The following is a 21,950-nucleotide window of genomic DNA, read 5'->3' on the forward strand; positions in this document are numbered from 1 at the left end:
TCCCCCCCCCCCCCCCCACCCTGGCAGACCACTGTGCAGAGGCCGCCCTCGCCATCGCCACAGTCCTCGGCCTTGTCCCCTCGCCACTGACGCCAACCGCAGCCACGCCCGGCCGCGTCCTCGCCGCCCTTGCTGACGGCACCCTCCTGGTAGACCTCGCCGCCGCCCTCCCCCTCGCCTCGCCGCTGGCCCCGCACGCGGCTCCGGCCCTCGCCGACCCGCCACCGCACCTCGCCCTGCTTGCTGCCGCCGCGTCCACCGCCGCTGCCCACCTGCGCCCCTGGCTTCACACCCTCCCGCGCCCGCTCCCGCGCGAGCTGCCGGACTCCCGCCCCGATCCGGCCGCGTCTGTCGACCTCGCTACCGCCCCGCTTGTCGGCCTTGCCGCTGCCCTCATCGCCGCCGCACACATCGTCCACTCGCCGCCCGCCCTCCGCCTCCCGCCGCCCCCCACCTCGCGCTCGCCTACCTCTGCTGTCGTCGACGCCGTCGCCGGCCTCTCGCCGACCGCCCGCGCCGCGCTCACTTCCGTCTTCACCGCCCACCTCGGGCCGGTCCTTGCTGCTCTCCCGCGCTCGACGCCCGAGCCCAAGCTGCCGCCACCGCCGGGCCCCGGGCTTGCCCGTGCCGTCGCCATGCGCGCCGCCATCATCGACGTGCACGTCCGCGAGGCCCGCGGCCTGCGCGAGCCGCCGGCATCGGCTGCCTCGGAGCTCCGCGACGGCGCCGTCCATGCCTCCATCCGCCTCCACCTCGTCCGTTCCACTCGCGCTGGCATGCTCGTTGACACCTTGCTCGAGCCGGGCTCGTCCAACGTCGTCTCCCACGTCTACGAGACCGCCACTGTCGCCGCCTCGTGGGCGCCGTCGTACGACGAGCGCTTCGAGTTTGCCACCACCCACGTCGACGGCAAGGCCATCCTTTTCCACGTCCTCCACCACTCGCACACCGCAGGCAAGATCTTTCCCATTGGCTGGGTCGTCCTCCCGCTCCTTGACGCCTTCCCGCACCCACTGCCGGGCGTCCGCGGCGAGTGGGACGGCTGGCTCGACATCCTTCCGCTCGCCGCATTTGACCGCGACGATGACCGCGACTTTGAGGCAGACTCCTCGCCAGTTGCCCCCGTTGGCAAGCTCTCGCTCGTCATCGGCCTCACCCTCGCCGGTGAGCCCGACTGCAGCTCGGCAGCATCGTCATCGTCTGCAGACTCGTCGCGGACTGACCTGCCGCACCCGGCCACCCTCGCCTTTCGCGCCGGCCTGCTCAGGGTCACCATCCTCTCTGCTGCAGGCCTCCCCGCCATGGACTACCGCGGCATGTCAGACCCGTACTGTGAGATGCACCTTGTCACTCAACTCCCGTCCTCTGTGGACGGCAACGTGGCCCCATCCGCCATCACGCTCACCCACACTACTCGGACCATCGCCTCGTCGCTCGAGCCGGTCTGGGACCAGACGTTTGAGCTGGAACTCGACTCGCCGTCATCGTTTCTTGTCTTTCGACTGTGGGACAAGGACCGCAACACCCGCGACCTCCTCGCCTTTGTCATCGAGCCGGTCGTCACCCTCACCACCGACGTCCTCGGCAACGCCCGTGGCCGGTCCAAGCAAGTCTACCAGTTGCGCATCCCGCCGTCAGTCCCCAAGGCCGCTGCTGCTGCCGCCGCACCCACCCTCACCGTTCTCTACGACTGGGCGCCCGAGACAGGCATGGTGGCTTCGGCGTCGGGCACCCTCGTTGGCGCTCCCTCCAATTTGAATCTTGCCTCGCCTACGTCGTCGCCCTCGCCGCAGCCCGGCCGGACCAACGACCTCAAGTTTGCTCCCGACGAGCCCGCATCTACCAAGTCCCACTTTGTGCCCGGCACGCTCTACGTCACTGTTGTCAACGCCGTTGAGCTCGCCGCCCGAGACTCCAGCGGAACCTCGGACCCGCTCGCCGTCGTCTTTCTCCTGCATCCCGACTCGCCACCGCTCGACGCCTCGCGTACCGCCGCTGTCTCGCCCGAGATCGCTGCCGCCACCTCAGGCATTGTCTCGTTTGAGACTGATGTCGTACCGCGGTCGTGCAATCCGGTGTGGAATGCTACCTTCCGCTTTGCCGTCGACGTTCCGGACTCTACCCTCCTCTTCCGCCTCTTTGACGAGGACACCATGCGTCGCCAGTTCCTCGGCCAGGCCCAGCTCGACCTCGCCGAGCTGACCTCCTCCGCCGCCGCACTCGTTGTCCACAGTGACGGCGAGGAGATCAAGCGTTGGCTCCCGCTTGGACCCATGGACGCGCCTGCCTCCGACGCTCCACCCTCTCCCTCGGCCTTCCTCCCCTCGGGCTCGGTCCTCGTCAAGCTCCGCTACGCACCCGACCCGTCCGCCGTCAAGGCGCTCGCCGCTGCCACACACGCCGGGCCGGGCAAGGTCATCGTCCACATCCACGCCGCCAACCACGTTGTGCCGACACAAATCGGTTTCCCCACCACCAAGGTCGAGGCGTGGGTAACTCGGACCGCCGGCGCCGGCGCCGGCACTGAGCTGCCAAAGCCAACAGACCGTGACGCGGTTGGTACGACTCGGACCGCCATGCCGTCGCATGCCCCACACTTTGGCTCGCACCTCGAGTTCAGCATGCCGTCGGCCGAGGCTTCAGCCGCCTCGTACCTTCATCTCCAGCTGCTGAACACCTCGGTCTCGCCGCCAGCTGTTCTCGGCGCAACCTCGCTCTCGCTGCGGCCGCTGATGGCCCGCTTGCGGGTCGCCTCCGAGTGGTATGCTCTTCATCCGCCACCAGCAGCAGCGTCGTCGCCGGCCAAGGTCTCGGCTCGGTCACCTTCGCGGCTCCGCCCGACGGTGCCATCTCTACAGCTCGGCCTCGAGTGGGCGGCCGCTGCCGCCACCGCGGCTCGCCCGGCTCGGGCCGGCGGCCCGCCAGCACGCACGACCGGCGCAGCTCTTCGGCCGACAGCCTTTGCTGGCTCCATTCTCCTCGATGACTCGATGGTATCCGGCCATCTCGTGGTCAGCGTCGTCTCGTCCAAGTCCCTCGGTGTCTCGCTCGGCTTCCGCGGCAATCGACACGTTGTGCTCGCGGTCGCCGATGGCAACGGTCGCGAGCGCGAGAGCCACGCCACGCCGTCTGTGGCCAAGGTCGTCAATCCCTCGTGGGGCTCGACGCACGTGTTTTCGACGCTCCCGCGGTATGGCGCGCTTGTCGGCCGGGTCTACGACACCGACTCGCTAGGCGAGTCACTGCTCGGCACCTTCTCTATCGAGCTCATCAAGTTTATCAACGCTGCCGGCACCACCATCGACGACCTCGTTCGCCTCGTTCTCCCGGCCGAGGCGCAGCAGACCGCCGCGTTGCCGGATATGGCCACCGGCGCGCTACGGCTCAAGGTGGTGTACAAGACCTCGCCGGCGCCGGCCGCACCGGCCGTGGCCTCCTCGCTTCTGGATGGCACCGGCGAAAGTGGCGAGCTTGTGCCAGGCTCACCGTTCCCGTCGGCCGTCCCAGTCCTGCCCCCGATCGGCATCTCGCCCATTTCCGCGCGGTCGACCGAGAGTGGTACGCGTGGGTCGGCGCCGCCACCGACCCTCACACCGCAGCGGTCGTCGTCGCTGCAGCGCATCACTGCGGCCTCGCGACAGCTGGCGTACCCCGACGCTGGGGCCGGAGCGCTCTCCGCGCTGGGCCATCGCGCACAGCCGTGGCTTGCCGACCTCCGCAAACGGGTGACCCGGTTCTCCAAGACGGTGTCAGAGCTCTCGGGCGCCGCTCTGCTTGGTGCTATTGGTGTCGAGACGCTCAAGGTGGCAGCAACGCTCTCGCTCCGTTCGCCGCTTGTCTTTGCGCATGCTTTTGGTCTCGCGCTCGGTCCGCTGCAATCGCTCCTGGATGGGCTTCTCCCCGAGGCGGTGAGCCAGGTACATGTGGCCGATCTTGTCTCGGCACCCGGCAGCTCACATGTCGTGCTGCGAGCGCGGCTTGACGACGAGTTGGCGATCATTGTCCTTGGGCTCACTCCGTTTGCAGGCCTCAGTCACGCCCATACCAAGCTGTACGCAGCGCTCGGGGCGCTGGCCTCAGTAGCGGACTCGGACGTGGAGCGGGTGGTGACGGTCTATCTCAACCAGCTCTCGCATCCGAGCCTCTTTGGCGCCGCTGACCAGTACGCCGTCACAACCCGACTGACCGAGCTGCCGGAAAACGCGGCGGCGGGTGGGCCGAGCGACGAGGGCAACAACGGCCCGCTCCCGCTCGTCGATGCCCACTTTGTCTGCCTTGACCGGTACGAGAGAACGCCCGGCGCTTCGCGGGCCATGGGCAAGGACTTGGCCCGGCTACTTTACTTTATCCTGCACTCTGATGAGCACGGTCGGGTCGAGTCGTGGACCTCGCTCCTCCTCTCGCCGGATGTTCTGGTTCTAGTCAAGGCGCTGTCACTGCTGGCAATGGAGCCGGCCTTTGTCCACGCAGTGGCCATGGACGAGCTGGTGGTCGTCGGAAGCATCCAGACGGGAGAACAGCTCATTGCGCTCATGAGCGAAAGGTAGAGAAAGACTTTACGACGATGACGAGGCCGACGAAGAGGCCGACGACGAAGTCGGCGACGAGGCCGACGACGAGGCTGACGCCCCCGACGAGGCTGACGCCCCCGACGAGGCTGACGAATCGTCCGAGTCGCGCGACTTGATGTCGATCGAGTCGACGACCGAGTCGTCGCCGACGTAGTCGTACTCGTAGTGGTAGTTGTCGGTGGCGTTGCGGAGGAGGGCCTCGTGGTCGACCGACGACTTTGCGCGAACAGCAATGGTCTTCTTGCGGGCCTGGTAGCGCTTGGGTGGTAGAACCACCAGATGTTGCCGCGCGAGTAAAGGCGGTAGAGGACAAAGATCATGAGACAGAAGAGAATGAGCCAGATGCTGAGGATGACGATGGCCGGGAGGAGGCCGAGGAAGCCAGAGGTCTCGTTGTCCTCAGTGAGGCCGTAGCCGAGGAAGGCGACGACGTTAGCGGCGAGGGCGGCAAACATCATGAACGTCCGCACAATGTTGAAGAACGGGACGGTAGTCGGCCCGTAGATGCGGTGCAGGTAGAGGAGGCCGAGGTTGGTGATCAGCTGGGTGGCGAGCGACGCCCACTCAAACGAGGAGAAAAAGGTAGTGACGAGGACGAGGAAGAGCTTGAACTGGAGCGAGAGGAGCTTCATAGCCGGGTAGTACCGCAGCTTGCCCTCCTCGACCTTGAGCGTCTGGCGCGAGAGGAAAGTGGAGAAGCCGATGTGGAAGAACATGGCGGCGATGAGAGCGGACCAGATGTAGTGCCGGTGGTCACCGCGGTAGCACGAGATGGAGGTCGAAGGCGAGCCGTCGGCGTTCTCCTCGGCGTCAAAGGTCCAGCGCGCCTGCTCGGTGTTCTGGGTGCAGTCAAGAGCGGCAAAGAGAATGCCAAAGAGCGGGACGTAGACAAGGCCGATGACGGCATCTGCCAGCTCATCAAGCGCGTTGAACTTATCCCACCGCTCGAGGAAGAGGCGCACAAAGAAGAGGACGACGCCAAAGCCGATGACGGCGTAAAAGGTGGTGATAAAGTCGAGCGAAAAGTTGTCGGCAAAGTCGGTAAAGTTGAGCGTGGAGAAGGCCGTGACGTCGCGAGTCGTCTGTGCGCCGGTCGACTGGATGGAGGGAATGATGGCAAGGTTGACAAGCTGCATAAACTCGACAATGAGGGCGCCGGTGAAGAGCAGGTTGAGGATGTCAAAGCTAAAGGTGGTCCGGTCGACAAAGCGCTTCTGGAAGAGCGAGGCAAAGAGCGACTTGAACTCGAGGACCGAGTTGGCGGTGAGGTTGATCCTGCGGGCCCGCCGCGTGTGCTCAAACTGCTCACCGGTCTGGGCCACCACGTTGTTCGACGCCCTCTCGGCCGTGTTCTCGTTGCGCGTCGACTCGGAGCCGCCGAGAATGTAGACGCAGAGCGAGGAGACAAGGTATATCGAGACGAGAACGAGCGTGGTAAAGGTGGCCACCACCAGCCGCGACGGATTGTCCTCCTTGTGGATGGCAATGATGGAGACGACGAGCGTCGGAATCATGAGCAGGAGAAGCTGGACAACGACAACGCCGGTGATGACCGCAAAGTGCGCCACCGAGGCGTAGATGAACCGAGAAATGGCAAAGACAGCAACGTCAAGCACAAAGAGCGCGCCGAGGAAGACGTACAGGGCGGTGACCGCCCACTGGTGGTGCGACCACCCGTCCTCGCGCCAGAGGAAGCCGTAGGCGGCAAAAGCAAAGAGCGTGGAGAAGATGACAGCGGTGAGCGGGACCGAGCAGAGCATGGCGAGAAGAAGCTTGCCTGAGACGGCCTCGTTCTCGCGGAGCTTGTCGTTGGCGACAACAAGCTGGCCAAACTCGTCGCCTTCGGAAAACTCGATGATCTCGCCGTCGTCGCCGAGCACGTCGGCTTCGGCGAGGAGCTCACGCGGGCGGAGGATGACGCCCACTAGGTGCATGCGTGGGTGCGAGTCACCCGCAAAGCCGTTGAGCGCCAGCTCGAGGTTGTGGACGCCGGCAGTGAGCCGGAACGAGGCCACCCGGTAGCGGCGCCGAGTCATTTCGGGCGTTGTCGCCGCACCCATCCGTTGGCGCTGGGCGAGCGCCTCCACATCCAGGTAGTCGTCGTCGTTGAAGCCTCCGGTGGCAGCATCAAAGATCGCGTCGGTGGTGTCGACGGTCACGTCCAGTGCAGTCGCACCAAACCGCGAGAAGGCATTGTTGACCGTGGCCGTCATCCCGGTGCCTTCCGCCTGCGAGTGCGGTGTCGCTTGCGCCTTTGGCGCCGTCTCGTCCTTTGTCTCGGTGACAAACTCCTGCTCTTCGTCGGCAGTGGTGCCTGAGAGGGTAGCGGCGAGGGCGAGGACGAGGACGAGGACGAGGACGAGGACGAGGAAGCGGAAGAGGAGGAGGACGAGGCCAAGGTCGACTCAGAGTCTTCATCCGAGTCCATTGAGGTCGAGACAGTGCCGAGCGAAGCAGCCTCGGCCAGCGGGGTGGTGTCCGCGGGCGCGTCCTTGGAAGGCACGTCGGCGGCAGCAGGAGCAACAGCAGGAGCGGCGGCGGCGGCGGGGTCGGCGTCGGTGCCATTGTTCGCCTTGGCAGCCTTGGCCTTTTTCGAGAACGGGTTGGACAAGCCAAAGCGCGACTTCTTGGTGTTGGCGTCATCGCCGGCGCAGGAAGAGTCCGCAGTCTGAGCGTTGTAGCGGCCGTCCTCTGCGGTCTCTGTGCCGTCTGTGGCGGTGAGCGACGACGAGCCTGCCGAGGAGCGGTCGGCGGCAGAGCCAGAGGCGGAGGACGAGGAGTACGACGACGACGACGGGTCGGCGGAGAAGAGCGAGGCCGGGTCTGAGATGTTGTCGTCGTCGGACGAGGCCGAGTTGTCGCAGTCGGTGGTGACCTCGTCAAAGTTGCCCGGATGGACGTCAAAGTAGTCCTTGTGGTCGAGGTAGAAGCCAGCGCGGGCGCGGCGCGCGTTCTCCAGCTCGGTCCGGTGCTTGGCGATGCGCTTGTTGATGGCGGCCCGCGAGAGCGAGTGGGCAATGAGCTCGTCGCGGCGGCGGCCGCGGAGGGCGACCACCCGGTCAAAGCGGTCGTTGAACGTCAGACTGACCTCGATTGGCTCGTCGACCAGCGGCTGGTAGTGGACATACACATCCCACACCGCCTGCGACGGCACCGTGATGTTGTCCCACGCCACAGAGTCGCCCGGCCGCAGGTCGACCACGGCGTCACCGTCGCGCCGAGCCGTCTCGAACCAGCCGAGCTCCGTCGACGCAGGCGCCGCATTCAGTCGTGCAGACGTGGCCGGGAGCCGGACAGACCGAACATCTGCCATGGTGTTGCAATGCGAGTGAGGTGTGTGCCCTGGTCGCAGTGGCGGGCCGGTCCCGCTGGGTGGGCGGGGGTGGTGGGCGGCGCTGGGGGGGGGGGGGAAGGATGGAATAAAAAAACGGGGCAGGGAAGGGGTGGGTGGGGGGTGTTTTCCATTTTTTTTTTGCGACTGGAGGAAACAGCGATGGGGACCCGGAGGGGAGGGGGGGCTGGGGGGCTGGTGGGGGATGACGATGGTGATTTAGGGATCGGTGGTGACGGCGGCGCACGCGGGGGGGGGGCTAGTTGGTTGAAGTGCTGGCGGCGGCGAGGACGGTAGAGGGTGCGCGGGCGGCAACACGCTTGGTACGGTCGGTGGGCGAGTGGACCTTCTTGCGCTTACGGAGCTGGTTGAGCGGGATGCCAACCGAGAGAGGGTCCTGGCCGGCCTGGAAGTCGCGCGGGATGGAGGCGGCGACAGCGATGGCGGCGAGGGTGGCGGCGATGGGCGAGTCGGCGGCGACGTGGGCCATGGGCGCGTTGGGCTCGGGGCGCTCGAAGCATGCCATCAGCGGGGTGCCCGGGGCGTCGGTGTAGAGCGAGGTCCAGAGGCGACCGGCGGCGTCAAAGGTGACGCTGAGCGGCTGGACGTCGGCGGCGAGGACGGTGCCGTCGGGGAGGGTCGCGCCGCCGAGCTCGACAGAGCCGGCGGGAGCGAGGCCTGCGGCCGAGTCCATGGCAAAGAGGTAGACGGTCGGATGGCCCGAGACGATGGCGGCGACGAGGGCTGCGTCGGGAGCGACGGCGACGCAAGTGACCATCGAGTCGGACTCGGGATCGGTGTGGGTGCAGTGGCCGACAGGCACAAACGGCTCGCCGGAGGCCATGTCGTGGTTGTGGACGGCAAGAGGCGTCGGCTTAGTGCCGGAGATGGCGTGGAGCATGGGGCCGACCTGCTCGCCCGTCGGAACCCGCCACACGGCCACGTTCCCGTCGCCACCGCCAGAGATCAGCAGCGGCGCGCCCGGGACGGTGGCAAGGCAGGCCACAAACTGGGTGTGACCGAGGCAGTACTCAGCAATGTTGTACGACTTGGGGTACTCGGAGAGGCGGACCTTCTCATCGCGGTCGGCCGAGGCGAGGAAGAGGCCGGCGCAGCGTCGGGCGCGGCCACAAAGGCCACATCGGTCACCATCGACACGTGCCCGACAATGCGGTGTCCGCGATCGGCCTCGCCCATGTCTGTCCTCCGCACCAGGCCCGGCAGCGAAAAGGCAAAGACGTCGCCGACCTTGTCGCACACCACCACCTCGCTGCCGTCGGGCGAGATCGCCACGCCCGAGGCCTTGCGGTCGACGGCCGACGTGGCCAGCAGCTCCAGCGCCGGCAGCTTCCACGCCGCAATACTCTTATCCGCAGCCACCGAGACCAGCACATCGCCTTCTCCGGTCGCTGCCATGGCCACCACACGCTTGCCGTGCGGGTGCGACTCGGCCGTCGTCGTCGTCCCGGTCGTTGTCTCGCTGTGGGATGGGGGGCAGGAGGGCACGAGGGGGTGTGGGGAGGGTGTGGGGGAGAGGGGGGGGGGGGGATGGGGGGGGTGGGTGTGAGTGAGAGGGGGGAGGGTGGTAGCAGAGGAGGGGCACATGGTCAGGGAGGAGGGCACAGGGGGGACAGCGAGGGCGTACCCAAAGGTGGCCACAAGGTGCTTGCCAACAGCGGTGACTACGACCGAGGCCTTGGTGACGCAGAACAGAGAGACAGGCTCGAAGCAGCCGTCGCCCTCTTCGCAGCTCATGTTGACGTAGGCAGAGGGAGGGGTTGGGGTGTGTGGGGGTTGGGGGTGGGTGGGGGTGTGGGTGGGTGGAGGGGCGTAGTGGTGTGTGGGTGGGTGGAGGGGAGGGGAGGGGGGGGGTGGCGAGGGGAGGATGGGCAGGAGTAAGTGGGCGAGAGGGAAGGGGGGGGAGGGATAGCTCATCGCTGGCTCATCGCTGGCTCATCGGTGGACATGGGGGGGCATCGAGTGGTGGGTGTGCTGGGAGGGGAGGGGGGGGGGAGGGGATGGCCAGCCATTGGTCTTGCTCTGTTCCTGGTGGTGTCCCTGGATTACCCACCACCAGCGGGGCGGGAGGGGTTGGAGGGGAGGGCCAGTGCCAGTGCCAGGGCTATGGCCAGGGCCATGGTCAGGGCCATGAGTTGGAGGCCACCTCTCTCTCTCTTTCTCTCTCTCTCTCTCTCTCCCTCGTCCTACCTCTTGCACGCGTGCGATCCTTCCCCGGCTGATACGGAATCGCACCGAGCTGGCTGGGCATATGGCTGCCGCAGGCGACGAGGTGCGAGCTGCTGGCTGTGCCGGAGACGACGAGTCGGGCAAGGTGGAGGCTGCGGGCGAGAGCGTGGCGGCGGCGCAGGCGGGCAGCAGACAGACCAGGAGCGAGTCGGACGAGGCAGGGCCGAGCAGGAAGCGGCGCAAGGGACTCGGCGGCGGCGATGCCGGACGAAGCGGCAGGGGTCGGGCAAAGGCAGAGGGAAGAGCAAGAAGCAGGCGACAAACGCGTACGGCAACTACCGCGGGTACTACAAGACAAGCTATCGCGATGGCGCAGCCGATGCGCGGCCGGAGCTGATCCCGGTCTCGGCGGTTGCCGGCAAGTCGCTGCTGGACATCGGGTGCAACTCGGGCTTGCTCACGCTCAAGCTCCTCGCCTCGCACGGCCCGGCAAGCGTGCTCGGCATCGACGTTGACCAGCGGCTTATTGCGCATGCTAGGCAGCGGCTGCGTGAGATGGAGCCGGAGCTGGCGGCAAACGCTCGCTTTGCCTGCTGTGATATCATGGCGGTCGCCGCCGGCAAGCCGGTGCCGTCGGCACTGCTGCCTCAGGCCTACGTCATGCCCGAGCGCAAGCTGCGTTCGCAAGACGTCAAGTCATCGTCGGCCGTCCAGCGTGGCAAGACCAAGTTTGGCGTTGTCCTTGCGCTCTCGGTCAGCAAGTGGATCCACGTCCATCACGGCGACGCCGGCCTGATCTCCTTCTTTGAGCTCGTCTACGACCTGCTCGACGGGCCGGGCTCGGTCTTTGTTCTCGAGCCGCAGCCGTGGTCATCGTACCGCAAGCGCTGCCGCTTCCTCCCGGGGCTCTCGGACGTCATCCACACGCTGCAACTCCGTCCAGATGGCTTCGAACGCCTTCTCCTCGACACCATCGGCTTTACGGCCTGCTCGCGGCTGACGAACGAGGGCAACTTTGGCAAGCGCGAGATGCTCATGTTTATCAAGTAGAAGGAAGCTGCGAGGTCACGCCGTCCCGTGCCACTTGGCCAGCTGCGGCCACCATGCCGCATCGAGCGGCGCGTCCCAGATGCCAATGCGGGTCACGCCCTTGGCGGCAATGGCCGCAAACCGGCGCTCAAGATCGGCGGGAGTGAGCGGCTGGCCGGTGGTCGGGTTGGTGGTCATGAGACCGACGCCGAGCTTGCGGACGCCAACCTGGGTCACTGCAGTCTCGAGAGCAGTCTCAAACGCGGACCACTCGCCGGCGTAGGTGGCCATAGTAAAGACGGTGTCGACCCGCGACTCGCCAAGCGCCGTGTAGTTCCACACATACGACCACTGCGCGGCGTCAACCGAGAGCCGCATGCCCTCGGCGTGAAGCGCGTCGGCAAAGCGCGAGAGAAAGGCGGCAAAGGCGAGGCCATCGTCATGGGTCGTCGGCGCTGTCGGCTCAAAGTCGATGTTGTAGCCGGTGAAGCCGCCAGCCTTGCCGGCAGCCACAGCCTGCGCAATAAAGCCGTCTGGCGAGGCAAAGACCTTGCGCATCCACTCGATCTCCACCGTCGTGATCATGGGAAAGGTCTCCAGCCCGGCGCTCGCCAGAGCAGGCGCCACCACTGAGAACGAGTTGTTGATCAGGTTCGCCGAGCTACCCAGATCAAAGGCCTCGAATGAGACCGCGCCCAGCTCTGTCGCATGCGCCACCATCTCGGCAAGGTTTGCCGCCACCGGCTCCGAGCACCGCTCCAAGCACATCCACGGCATGGCCCACCGCTGCCGGCCACCGCCCATGTCGCCTTCCGCTGCCACCACCACCGCCGCAAGCGCCAGCACCACCACTAACACCCTCGGCATCACCATGTCGTCCAACAGCTACAGTGTGAGGAGGAGTGGAGTGAGGCTAGTGACTGTGGCCGAGCCAACAGCTCCATGCCATGCACACGCCGTCACGTACACATACCTGGCGAACTCGCAGGCCGACACACAGGCGCAGCGCAGACCGACCGACCCCCCTTGCACATCCTTGCTCACCACACCCCTTCCACCCACGTCGCCCCTCGCCCCGTCCACGTTGCCCCATCCACGTCGCCCCGTCCACGTCGCCCCGCCCACGTCGCCCCGTCCACGTCGCCCCATTTCTCCGCACCCCTCTTCCCCTTCCCCTTCCCCTTCCCCTTCCCCTCCCCCCCCCCCCCCTCGCGTGACAACCAAAAAAAAAAGGTCGTGGAAAAAGCAGCGTCCTCCACACTCTGATTCGCCAGAAACAAGTACAGGTGAAACGCCAGCCGTTGCCGGCCTCCCCTCCTCCACGCCCTCGCCCTCGCCACACACGTCTCACACACGCTTGCAGCACTCACGCAAGATGGTGCAAGTGGATGCTATTCTGGAGCCTGTGGCCGATGCGGTCTCGCAGCTCATTGTGTTCTCGGCCGACTGTGAGGAGCAGGGCATTCCCATGCCTGACCTGACCGAGCTTTCGGGCATGGTTCTCGGAGCAACGACGCCGCTGGTGCAGGTGGCCATGGAGATGGCGCAGTCTTCACGGGATGCCAAGCTGAAGGATGCGCTTCCGCAGGCGGCATCTTCGGTCCAGGGCGCGGCGCAGCGGCTCGACGGCTTCTGCCAGCAGCTTCTGGCCACGCCCAACGACTCGGGCGCCCGCGACGGCATGGTCGCCTCGTGCAAGGTCATCCTCGATGGCATGCGTGAGCTGCTGGAGGCGACCAACGACTCGGAGGTCCGCCGCATCCTCAAGGCCTGCCAGGAGTCGGCCAAGTTCACCAAGATGGTGACCCAGACGGCGGTCGAGTCGGACTTTCTCTCTGTCGCCCAGCATTTTTCCACCGCCTCCACCACCCTTGTCCGCCTCACCAACGCCCGCCTGGAGGAGCTCTCCCATCCCGAGCTCGTCACCCGGCTCTCTGCCGCCGTCGAGCTTGTTCGCACCAACGCCCCGCTCGTCATCTCCTCCCACAAGTCGGTCCTGCAGACCTCGGGCGCCGCGGCCATCAAGACCCGCGAGTTTGTCGTCTCGGACATGGCCGCCGCCATCCAGGAGATCGCCACTGTTGTTCAGATCCGCATGTCCTCGATCTCTACGGTCTCAGCCCAAGACGCCCGCATGCTCAACCTCGCCTCCATCCAGTCGAACCTGCGGACCTGCCTCGCTGCCGCCCTCGCCGGTGACGCCGCCGCCCTCGCCGCCGCGCAGGCCCAGCTCGACGCCGACTTTTCCGAGCTCATCGCCCGCGCCCGCGCCGCCGCTGCCGCCTGTACCGACCAGGCCCTCAAGACCGAGCTTCTCACGCTCGCCAAGGAGGTCGAGGCCGCGCTGACGCGGACCAAGGCTGCGCAAAACGCACTCTGCGCCGACCCGGACTCGTCGGCCAAGCTTGCCGCCGCTCGCTCGGCCCAAGCTGAGCTCGAGCGCCTCGCCGCTGCCCTCACTGGTGTGGTCAAGGACGCGCTGCTGCTGCAGGCCAAGTCGGCCCTCGGCGCCATGCCGACCGAGCTGACCTCGGTGTTCAAGGCTGCGCAGGCGGCCGACGCTGCAGGCTTCCGTTCGGCCTCGATGTCCATGGGTGGCCAGTCGAAGCTCATGCTCACCGGCGCCCGCCAGTGGTCCGACTACGTCGAAGCGCAGTCGATCGTCACTGGCATCACCGCCGTCACCCGCATCCTTGAGCGCAACCTTCCACAGGTTGTCACTGCGGCGTCGACCATTCTGCAGGAGCCAAGCAACGGGCCAGCCAAGGAGCACCTCGCGGCACTCACCAAGGGCTACCAGAGCCAGCTCGTCGAGCTCGAAAAGTACCTTGTCGACGACGAGGCTCTCGACGCCCGTATCCTCGCGCTCCTCGACCGCATTGCCGGCCAGTTTACGGTCCTCTCCTCGAACGTCGCCGCCGGCTCGGCCACCCTCCAGGTGCTGGCCACCACTTCGCTCGTCACCAAGCACGAGACGCTCTTTGACCTCGCGGCGACGTACGCCAGCGGCGAGCTCGAGGCCGGCTCGCGCGAAGCAGGCGCCGTAAGCGACGCCATCGCAAGTATTCGCCCGCTCCTCGCCCCGCTCCAGTCGCAGGCGGGCACTGCTGCGGCAGCACCCAGCGACCAGGCCGCAGCCCGCGCGCTCGGCGCCACCATCTCGGAGATCAAGTTCCAGAACTACACCATCGAGTGCGTCGTCCGCGGCCGGGACCTGCCCAACCAGGCGTCGGCAATGGCGTCGGCGCGCGAGGCGGCGATTGCCGCGATGGGCGGCATGCTTGCCGCGGCCGCGCTTGGCGATGTGCCGGCCACCATGGCGCTGCTCCGCCAGGGCGACGAGGCGTACCGCCGCCAGATCGCACTCGCTCGCGAAGCTGCCTCAGGCATGGACTCGCTCCTTCAGCGCAAGGCCGTTCTCGAGGCTTGCGACGCGCTCGAGGCCGATCTCGAGGTGCTGGCGCCGGCCGCGGCTGCCGCGGCTGCCGCACCCGGCGACGCCGCCGCCCAGACTGAGCTCGCCCGCGCCGTCGAGGCCTGCGAGGCCGACTCGGCCGCCATCGAGCACCACCTCAACAACAAGCCGACCGAGAAGGAGGAGGTTGCCGAGCTGCTGGACGTCGCGCCGCGGACGCTCGACGCCATGGAGGCCGCAGTCCGCCGCGGCGACGCCGCCGAAGCCCAGGTCGCCGCCAGCGACGCCGCCGCCCAGTACCAGCGCATTGGCGAGCTTGCACAGTCGATCGACGTCGACGACCCGAGCAAGGCGGCGCGAGCGCAGGTGGCAGCCCAGAACATCGCGACCGCGTCGCAAGGGCTCGAGGCGGCGGCGGTGGCCGCGGCGAGCGAGCCGGCCAACACGGCGACCCAGGACACGCTCGGGGCGCTGACCCAGGCGCTGCGGTACAACGCAGGCGTTGTCGACGCGGCGCTCAAGCGCGAGCTGCAGCCAGAGCAGGAGATGGCCGAGCTGCGGACCGCGGTCGAGGCCACCTACCAGGCAATGCAGGCGTCGGCCGAGGCTGGCCAGCCTGCGACTACCGCCGAGTATGCCAAACAGATCCAGGATCTCAACACCCGCTACGCCGAGCTTGGGCGCCAGGTTGCCGAGTCCAAGCTCGGGAGCAACCCGGCGGCGCACGAGGCGGCGTGTGCGGCGTGCACCGACCTCACTGCCGAGACGTCCAACGCCGGCCCGGCGTCGGCGGCGGCGGCGGCCGACCCCAGCGACGCAGCCAAGCGCGACGAGCTGGCGACAGTTGTTGTGGCCATGCGCGATGCGCAGGACCGCATCGAGCGTGCGCTGGCCATGCCGGCGCCACAGTCTGCCGAAGCCGCGTTCTCGGCCCACCAGGTGCGCGGCGCCAACGCGCTCGACCTCATGGTCGAGGCCGCCAAGGAGCACCAGCCCAAGGTTGCGGCTCAGTACGCCAAGCAGGCCAAGCGCGAGTACGGCGGGGTGCTGGAGAACGCGCGGACGCGGGCAGCTGGGGCCGACGCAGTCTCCAAGTCTGTGGCCGAGGCCAACATTGGCGAGGTTGAAGCGGCGCTGGCGAGCCTCGACGAGGCGCATGCGGCGTATCAGGCGGCGCCGGACGACGCGGGTGCGGTGGCGGCGCTCGAAGCCGCAGCTGACCAGGTCAAGGCGAGCACCGCGACGCTCGAGGCGACGCTCAACGGCGAGATGAACCCGCAGCAGGAGTACGCCAACACGGTGATTCACGCCGAGGCCACCATGGAGCAGCTGGCGCGGGCGGTCAAGGCCGGCGACGTGGCCAAGGCTGACGCGCTGGCGGCAGTTGCCGAGGAGCAGAACCGCCGGCTGGCAACGCTGGCCCAGGCGCTGGCGCAGGAGCAGGACCCGCAGCAGGCGGCGATTGTGAACGCGGCATGCGGGCGGCTCAACGAGCAGCTCGACTCGATGGCGACGGTGGTGACTGCTGCGGCATCGGATCCCAACAACATCCACGCCATGGACGCGTTCGAGGCCATGGTGGCGTCGATTGCGGCGGAGAAGGAGAAGATATCCAGCGTGCTCGGCGACGACGGAACCGGCGCAGTGGCGGCGGCAGCAGCTGGCGGTGCGGTCATGACCGCGGCGTACCTGGCAACGTCAGGCGACAACTCGCCCGAGGCCGTGGCGGCGCGGGCAGCCCTCATCGAGACGCTCATGGGCGAGACCGACGCGCTGCTCGACGACATCAAGGCGGCGGCGACAGCCGGCAAGGTCCAGCTGACCAAGGTGCTCACGGCGCAGGGCGAGGAGAAGTATGACAGCCTCGCGGCGCTGGTCGAGGCCCAGGCTGGCGCGCTGGACGATCCGCTGGCGGCGTCAATTGTGGCGGCCAAGGCCGCGCACATCCGCCCGCAGATGGCGGCGGTGACGGCGGCAGCCAACGCAACCGCAGCCGATCCAGAGTCGGCCGACAAGGCCGAGACGTTGGACACGTCCATTCGCGAGCTGCAGGGCACGGTGGCGTCGATCGACGACGGGCTCAAGGGAAAGCTCGACGCGCAGGAGATTGTGGCCACGCTTGTCAGCTCAGGCGCGACCAACCTCGATGCGCTCGAGACAGCGGCGGGTGCCGGCGACTCACAGCAGGCGCTTGCGCGGCGCAAGCAGGCCGAAAAGGACTACGGGCAGCTGCTCGAGGCTGCCGCTAGCCTGGAGTCGAGCCTCGCATCGCAGGACGCCAAGGACGACTACAACGACGCGCTGGAGACGATCAAGGAGCAGCTGGGCGAGCTCAAGCTGGTGGCGTCGCGAGCAGCGGCAGCGCCCGGTGACGAGGACGCGCAGGACGAGCTGGCGGACGCGACTCACCTCATCAAGCACAACGCCAACAACGTGGCGCGGATTCTGCGCGGACAGGAGCCGCTGCCGGACCCGCTTGCGCCCGAGGAGGAGGAGGAGGAGCTCTCGCAGGACCCGCTGATGGCGGCGGCACAGCAGGTTTCGCGGTCGGCCAACAAGTGGGATGCGTCCGAGAACGAGATGGTGGCACTCGCGCAGCAGATCGGCGACCTCATGGCCGCCATGGCCGAGGCGCAGAAGGCTGGCGACAAGAAGGGCCTCATCGAGGCTGCGCGCGCCATCAACAAGCTCTGCGCCAAGATCCACACCATGGCCGCCGAGGTCCACAAGACGTGCGGCGACCCGCGGCTCAAGCGCGACCTCGAAGTTGTCATGGAGATGCTGCCCACCATCGGCGTGCAGCTCAAGATCATGTCGACTGTCCAGGCCTCGGCCCTCGCCGGCGACCGCCCGGACCCCGAGGCGCTGCACTCGCTCATTGTCTGCGCGCAGAACCTCTCCAACGCCGTCTCTCAGTGCATCTCGGCCTCGCAGTCGGCGTCGATCAAGTCGATGAAGACCGCCGTCACCGTGGTGGCCGCCGCCCTTAAGTGGAAGAAGCTCCGCAAGAAGAAGCGCTAGGCAGAGTAAAGGTGGTGTTTATGGTCGAGCTCTCCATGGCGTCACATGAACCCAGGCTGACTTTGTCCCCTGCGGCGCCTGCCGCGCTTGCCGCGCTTGCCGCGCTTCTTGGTCGCCGTCCGCTGAGCAGAGGACTGGCTGAGGCGTGCGCGCATGGGCGAGCTTGTCGCCGACGAAGGCTGCGACCGGCGGCGGACCGGCGAGAGAGCCATTGGGCTCGGCGGCGGGCCGCGATGCTGACCAAAGAGTGGCTGCGAGGCCTGCGAGTCTTGAGAGGCCTGAGAGGCCTGAGAGGCCTGGGATGCCTGAGAGGCCTGCGAGGCCTGAGAGGCTTGCGAGACCTGAGAGGCTTGCGAGGCCGATGCCTGCGAGGCCGAGGCCGGATGGCGCCTCTTGCGCTTCTTGCGCGGGCGAAGGGGTGAGGGCAGGAAGCCCGAGAGTAGATCCATGGCGCGCTCTTTGGCCTGGCTGTGGACCTCGAGCTGGCTGGGCCCCTCGTCGACGACTGCAGTGACCTTGCGCGTGCGGGCCTGGCTCTCGTACAGCCTGTCCTCGAGATCATTGTCCCAGATGGCACGCAGATTGTCGGCAAGACCATACGAGGCGACGGGGTCGGCGTCGGCACGGACCGGCTTGTCGGGAACGGCGACGCGGACGTAGATGAGGGCGTCGCGGCGCGGATGAACGTTGAGCAGGGCAGCAGCCCCGGCCGACGACATGCACGCGTGCTGGAAGCGCAACTGCTCCTCTACGACGACACCGGCACGGCGGCCGAGCATGTGGATGGTGGAGAGCAGCTCGGTGCTGTCGATGCCGTAAACTGTGTCTAGGAGCGGGCGCGGGAGGATGGCGATGAGGCGGTGGCGGGCAAGGTGGAGCGAGCCGTCTCGGATGACAAACATTGCGAGGCGGAGACGCATAGAGGCAAGAGAGCGCCAGCGGCCGGTGCAGAACGCTATGGCCTTGTCGGCCAGGGTCGGGTGCGAAGCGAGGAGCGAGGCGAGATCGAGCGGGCGCCACCAGGCCCATGCGACGCTCGAGACACCCGCGGCGGCAGCAGCATCGGGATGGAGGTACGGGCAATGCTCGTGAAAGGCAAGGATGCGGGCCGGGTGCGGCGAGAAGGCTGCGTCGACGGCGTACTTGCAGCCGGTGTGGCGGCAGGTGAGGAGCGGTGCCTTGGCGGCGGCGGCGGAGGCGAGGACGGCGCGGGAGGCACGCCATGAGGCTCGGGTCGGCGGCATCAGCATCCACAGCAAGGCGTGCGTTCGCAGTCTGGTGCGGACCCTGGTGCGAGCCGGCGGGCGGACATCGGGGTGGCGCATCTGGTAGATAAATGGCCACGTGAGAGGGCGGATCGGATCGGTCTCGCGGCGCTCGGAGCGGAAGGAGACGAGCGCAGAGGGCTCGACAAACGGCTCGATGTCACCCGGGACGTGCGAGGCAAAGACCACGTCCTTGGCGAGAGGAAGTTGAGTGTCAAAGAAGATGTTGGACGATGCTGGTGGAGGCTTGTCGGTCCGCGGCGGGCGGAGCGAGGAGGCGAGGCCGGCAGGGTTGGAGATGGAGATGTGGGAGAGATGCGGAGAGAAGGACTGGGCGGCAGCGGCCGGGGCGGCGTGCGCCTTGTATAGCGCCTCGTGGCGAACGAGCGACGATGGGCCGTGCCAGATGTCGCCATCAGACTCAGCAGCGAGCGACGAGGCGGAAAAGATGGAGTAGAAGACGCGGCCGGACCAGGTGGCGGAGACGGCGAGTAGCTCGTCGTCGCTGACGGCGGCGATGTCGAGGCCGGCGAGCTTGGTCGAGACGGGCTGGATGCGGGCGACCGAGGGCGGGATGACGTCGGCTGGACCGGGCATGCGGAGTGGCGACGGGGCAAGAGCGACGGCGGTGGCGCCGCGGCCGGCGGTCGGGGTGGAGAGCGAGGGAACGGAGAGGCCGGCGGGCGTCCACGCGCCGGTGTTGGAGGCGATGGGGTAGCAGATGAGGTTGCTCGAGGACTGGTGGCCGGTGACGACCGCGGTGACGCCGCCATCGACGGCGGGCACCCGCAGCGAAGCGGCGGCGGAGAGGTGCGGAATGATGCGGGTGGCCTCGAGAGTGTGGTAAAAGTGGGCAAGAAGCGGCTCGCGAGGCATGCGGACGTCGTAAAGGTGGATCGATTGCGAGGTGGCGACGACTGCAGCATGCGGGAGGTGTGGGGCGGCAGGGTGAATGCCGAGCACCTCGTAGCGGCCTGAGTGGAGGGTGGTCCGCGGAAGCATGGCGCTCGAGTGGCCGAAGGAGTGCGACTCTGCCAGCGAGAAGAAAATAGATCGGCCGGTGGAGCGCTGGCGGAGGTCAACTAGGCGGATGTGGCGGCCGCCGCGGCCCGAGGCATGGAGCATCAACATGCCCGAGGTGTCGACGGGCGCGAGGTGAAGGCGCGAGTCAAAGCTGGAGCAGGCAGAGTCTGGCAGGTCGACCTTGTGGTCGTAGAGCGCGTCTCGGAGGCCGAGATGAATCTGGCCGGCCGAGTCGAGGACGGCAAAGCCGCCGTCGGACCATGATGCCTGGCCAAAGACGGCAGCGTCGACGTAGGCGAGGCGGGCACGGTCAAAGGCCGGCGCAGCGAGGAGGCTGACCGCACCGTCGCGGACGATGCCGACGTCGGCGGGCGAGACGGCAAGCCGGACCGGAGTCTCGCAGGAAAGCGCGCGATGGGCGAGGTAGTATGCGCGCTCGAGCGGCGACGACGATGGCCAGGCGACGGTGGCACTGCCAGAGGGCGAGGCGGCCCAGGTCCGCTCCTCGTAGCCGAGGGCAGACGGTGGCGAGTGAGGAGCGGGATCTCGTGCGGCGCGGGTGAGGCGGAACTCGTGGAGGGCAAACGGGTCGACGCGGGAAATGTAGGCGGCGGCCGAGCCAGCGCGTGGATCGCGGGCGACAGCAATGGTGGAGGCGAGGCGCGGTGTGGGCTCGGCGTAGCTGATCAGCATGTTGCTCTGTGCGGCGAGCGAGGGGCGGGCCTGGACGCCATCATGGACGTTTTTGAAAGCTGTGGGATGGTCTGCCAACTTTGCAGCATCTAAAGGGAGATCATCGTCACCAAAGATGGCGTCGTAGTCGACGCGGCCCTGGCCGTCATCGTTGCCGGCGACTATGCGAGTGAGGTCGATGTTGGACGAGTGCGACATGGCGGTGCCTTGGAAGACGATGGAGCCAAACTGGCCAGCGTCGTCGTCGTCGTCGTTGTCAAGCAGCTCAGCAGCGAGGTGCTTGGACTCTGCAGCTTGACGATACTCGCACCAGAACATGGTCTCGTCGTCGAGCTGCGGCTGGAGGGCGGCGATCTCGGAGAGTGTGGGCTTTGCGATGGCAGACTCGTCGTCGTCGTCGTCGTCGTCACCGCTCGATGAGGGAAGCGGCTTTGCAGCATCGGTGTCTGCAGCTGGGTTGTTGAAGCCCTGACTGAGGGCGATGGAGCGCGGGACGACGACGTCGTGGGTCTTCCGCGAGACGAGGGCCGAGTACTCGAGCTGAGCAGCGCGAAGAGCAAGCTTCGCACTACGCTGGCCCCACTTTGCCTTTGCCTCGTACTGCATGGACGAGCTGATCTTCCGCCAGGGGCGTTCATCGCTGACGGCAGCGACGGGAATGGAGGTGAAGCCCGTGGTGACGTAGCCATCAAACTCGCCCTCGACGTCGAGATGACCGACCTGAGTCCGGACCACCCGATGGGCCCGGGTCCCCTTGAGCTGAGCCATGTCCTCCATGTCGCGCTCGGCCTGACTCCGTGCCAGCTCCTCTACCGGCAGCTCTGCGATGAAGCCATGGTTGGTCACCGTCACCAGATCGCGGCTCTGCGCTCCTTGCCGAGGCTCCAGCGGGACGCCCGCCAGCAGCCTTCCGGCCAGTGCCGCTGCTTCCCCGCTCCCGCCGCCGCGTCCCAGCCATGGTGCCTCGTCTGACGACCGTGGCCAGGGGTACGTCGCCCAGTAAGCTGTGTTGTCTGTCTCGGTGGCCTTGCTGGCTGACGCCATGTCGGGGGTGGGGGAGGGGGGGGGGGGAAGAGTGGGGGGGTGGAGAGGAGGGGGAGGATGGGGTGATCATGGGGAGCGGCAGCGTCAACAGGATGGCGCTTGGGCCTGGTCAGAAGACAGAGCTCTGCTTGAGCCTGGGGATGGGGTGAGGGATCGTGGACACCTACTACTTCAATTTCGAGTTGTGGTGCGAGCCGCGCTCCGACTGGACCAGATTACGGATCTTGTTCTGGACGCGACGCGAGCGGTTCGAGGCCTCGGTGCGCTCGCGGTTGCCGCTGGGCACGACGCGCGACTGGGGCCGGACGTAAAAGTCGCGCGGCTCGGCGGCGGGGACGCGGGCGCGGACAAGGGCCGGCGAGACCTTGGAG

The 21,950-nt window shown here is 67.2% G+C and overlaps 6 protein-coding genes across 6 annotated transcripts in view; 3 read left to right on the forward strand and 3 right to left on the reverse strand.

The window, feature by feature from the left end:
* AMSG_10322 (uncharacterized protein) overlaps positions 1-4,560 on the forward strand; it is a gene marked incomplete at its 5' end in the record, with an annotated part of 4,776 nt that extends 216 nt beyond the window's left edge. Inside the window, one exon of the mRNA XM_013898336.1 lies at positions 28-4,560. Coding sequence (XP_013753790.1) covers positions 28-4,547 — 4,520 coding nt within the window. The 3' untranslated portion in view covers positions 4,548-4,560. The remainder of the gene's footprint in view (positions 1-27) is intronic.
* On the reverse strand, positions 4,537-7,884 carry AMSG_10323 (uncharacterized protein; the record flags this gene model as incomplete). Its single annotated transcript, XM_013898337.1, has 3 exons — positions 4,537-4,829; positions 4,883-6,862; positions 7,012-7,884. The coding sequence occupies 3 exons, from the start codon at positions 7,882-7,884 to the stop codon at positions 4,557-4,559; spliced, it is 3,126 nt and encodes a 1,041-aa protein (XP_013753791.1). The 3' UTR covers positions 4,537-4,556.
* Positions 7,885-8,161: 277 nt separating this feature from the next.
* On the reverse strand, positions 8,162-9,657 carry AMSG_10324 (tRNA (guanine-N(7)-)-methyltransferase subunit WDR4; the record flags this gene model as incomplete). The annotated part of the gene is made up of 3 exons (XM_013898338.1): positions 8,162-8,977; positions 9,034-9,382; positions 9,548-9,657. The coding sequence occupies 3 exons, from the start codon at positions 9,655-9,657 to the stop codon at positions 8,162-8,164; spliced, it is 1,275 nt and encodes a 424-aa protein (XP_013753792.1).
* A 514-nt stretch (positions 9,658-10,171) lies between these two features.
* On the forward strand, positions 10,172-11,474 carry AMSG_10325 (uncharacterized protein; the record flags this gene model as incomplete). The annotated part of the gene is made up of 2 exons (XM_013898339.1): positions 10,172-10,255; positions 10,393-11,474. The coding sequence occupies 2 exons, from the start codon at positions 10,172-10,174 to the stop codon at positions 11,137-11,139; spliced, it is 831 nt and encodes a 276-aa protein (XP_013753793.1). The 3' UTR covers positions 11,140-11,474.
* Positions 11,475-11,989: 515 nt separating this feature from the next.
* On the forward strand, positions 11,990-17,582 carry AMSG_10327 (uncharacterized protein; the record flags this gene model as incomplete). The annotated part of the gene is made up of 2 exons (XM_013898340.1): positions 11,990-12,010; positions 12,482-17,582. The coding sequence occupies 2 exons, from the start codon at positions 11,990-11,992 to the stop codon at positions 17,552-17,554; spliced, it is 5,094 nt and encodes a 1,697-aa protein (XP_013753794.1). The 3' UTR covers positions 17,555-17,582.
* Positions 17,556-21,950, reverse strand: part of AMSG_12345 (uncharacterized protein) — a gene marked incomplete at its 5' end in the record, with an annotated part of 5,252 nt that continues 857 nt past the window's right edge. Inside the window, 2 exons of the mRNA XM_013898374.1 lie at positions 17,556-21,565; positions 21,747-21,943. Of these exons, the coding sequence (XP_013753828.1) occupies positions 17,596-21,565; positions 21,747-21,943 (4,167 nt within the window). The 3' untranslated portion in view covers positions 17,556-17,595. The remainder of the gene's footprint in view (positions 21,566-21,746; positions 21,944-21,950) is intronic.

Source organism: Thecamonas trahens, assembly GCF_000142905.1.
Source record: "Thecamonas trahens ATCC 50062 unplaced genomic scaffold supercont1.56, whole genome shotgun sequence".
NCBI classification, from domain to species: domain Eukaryota; order Apusomonadida; family Apusomonadidae; genus Thecamonas; species Thecamonas trahens.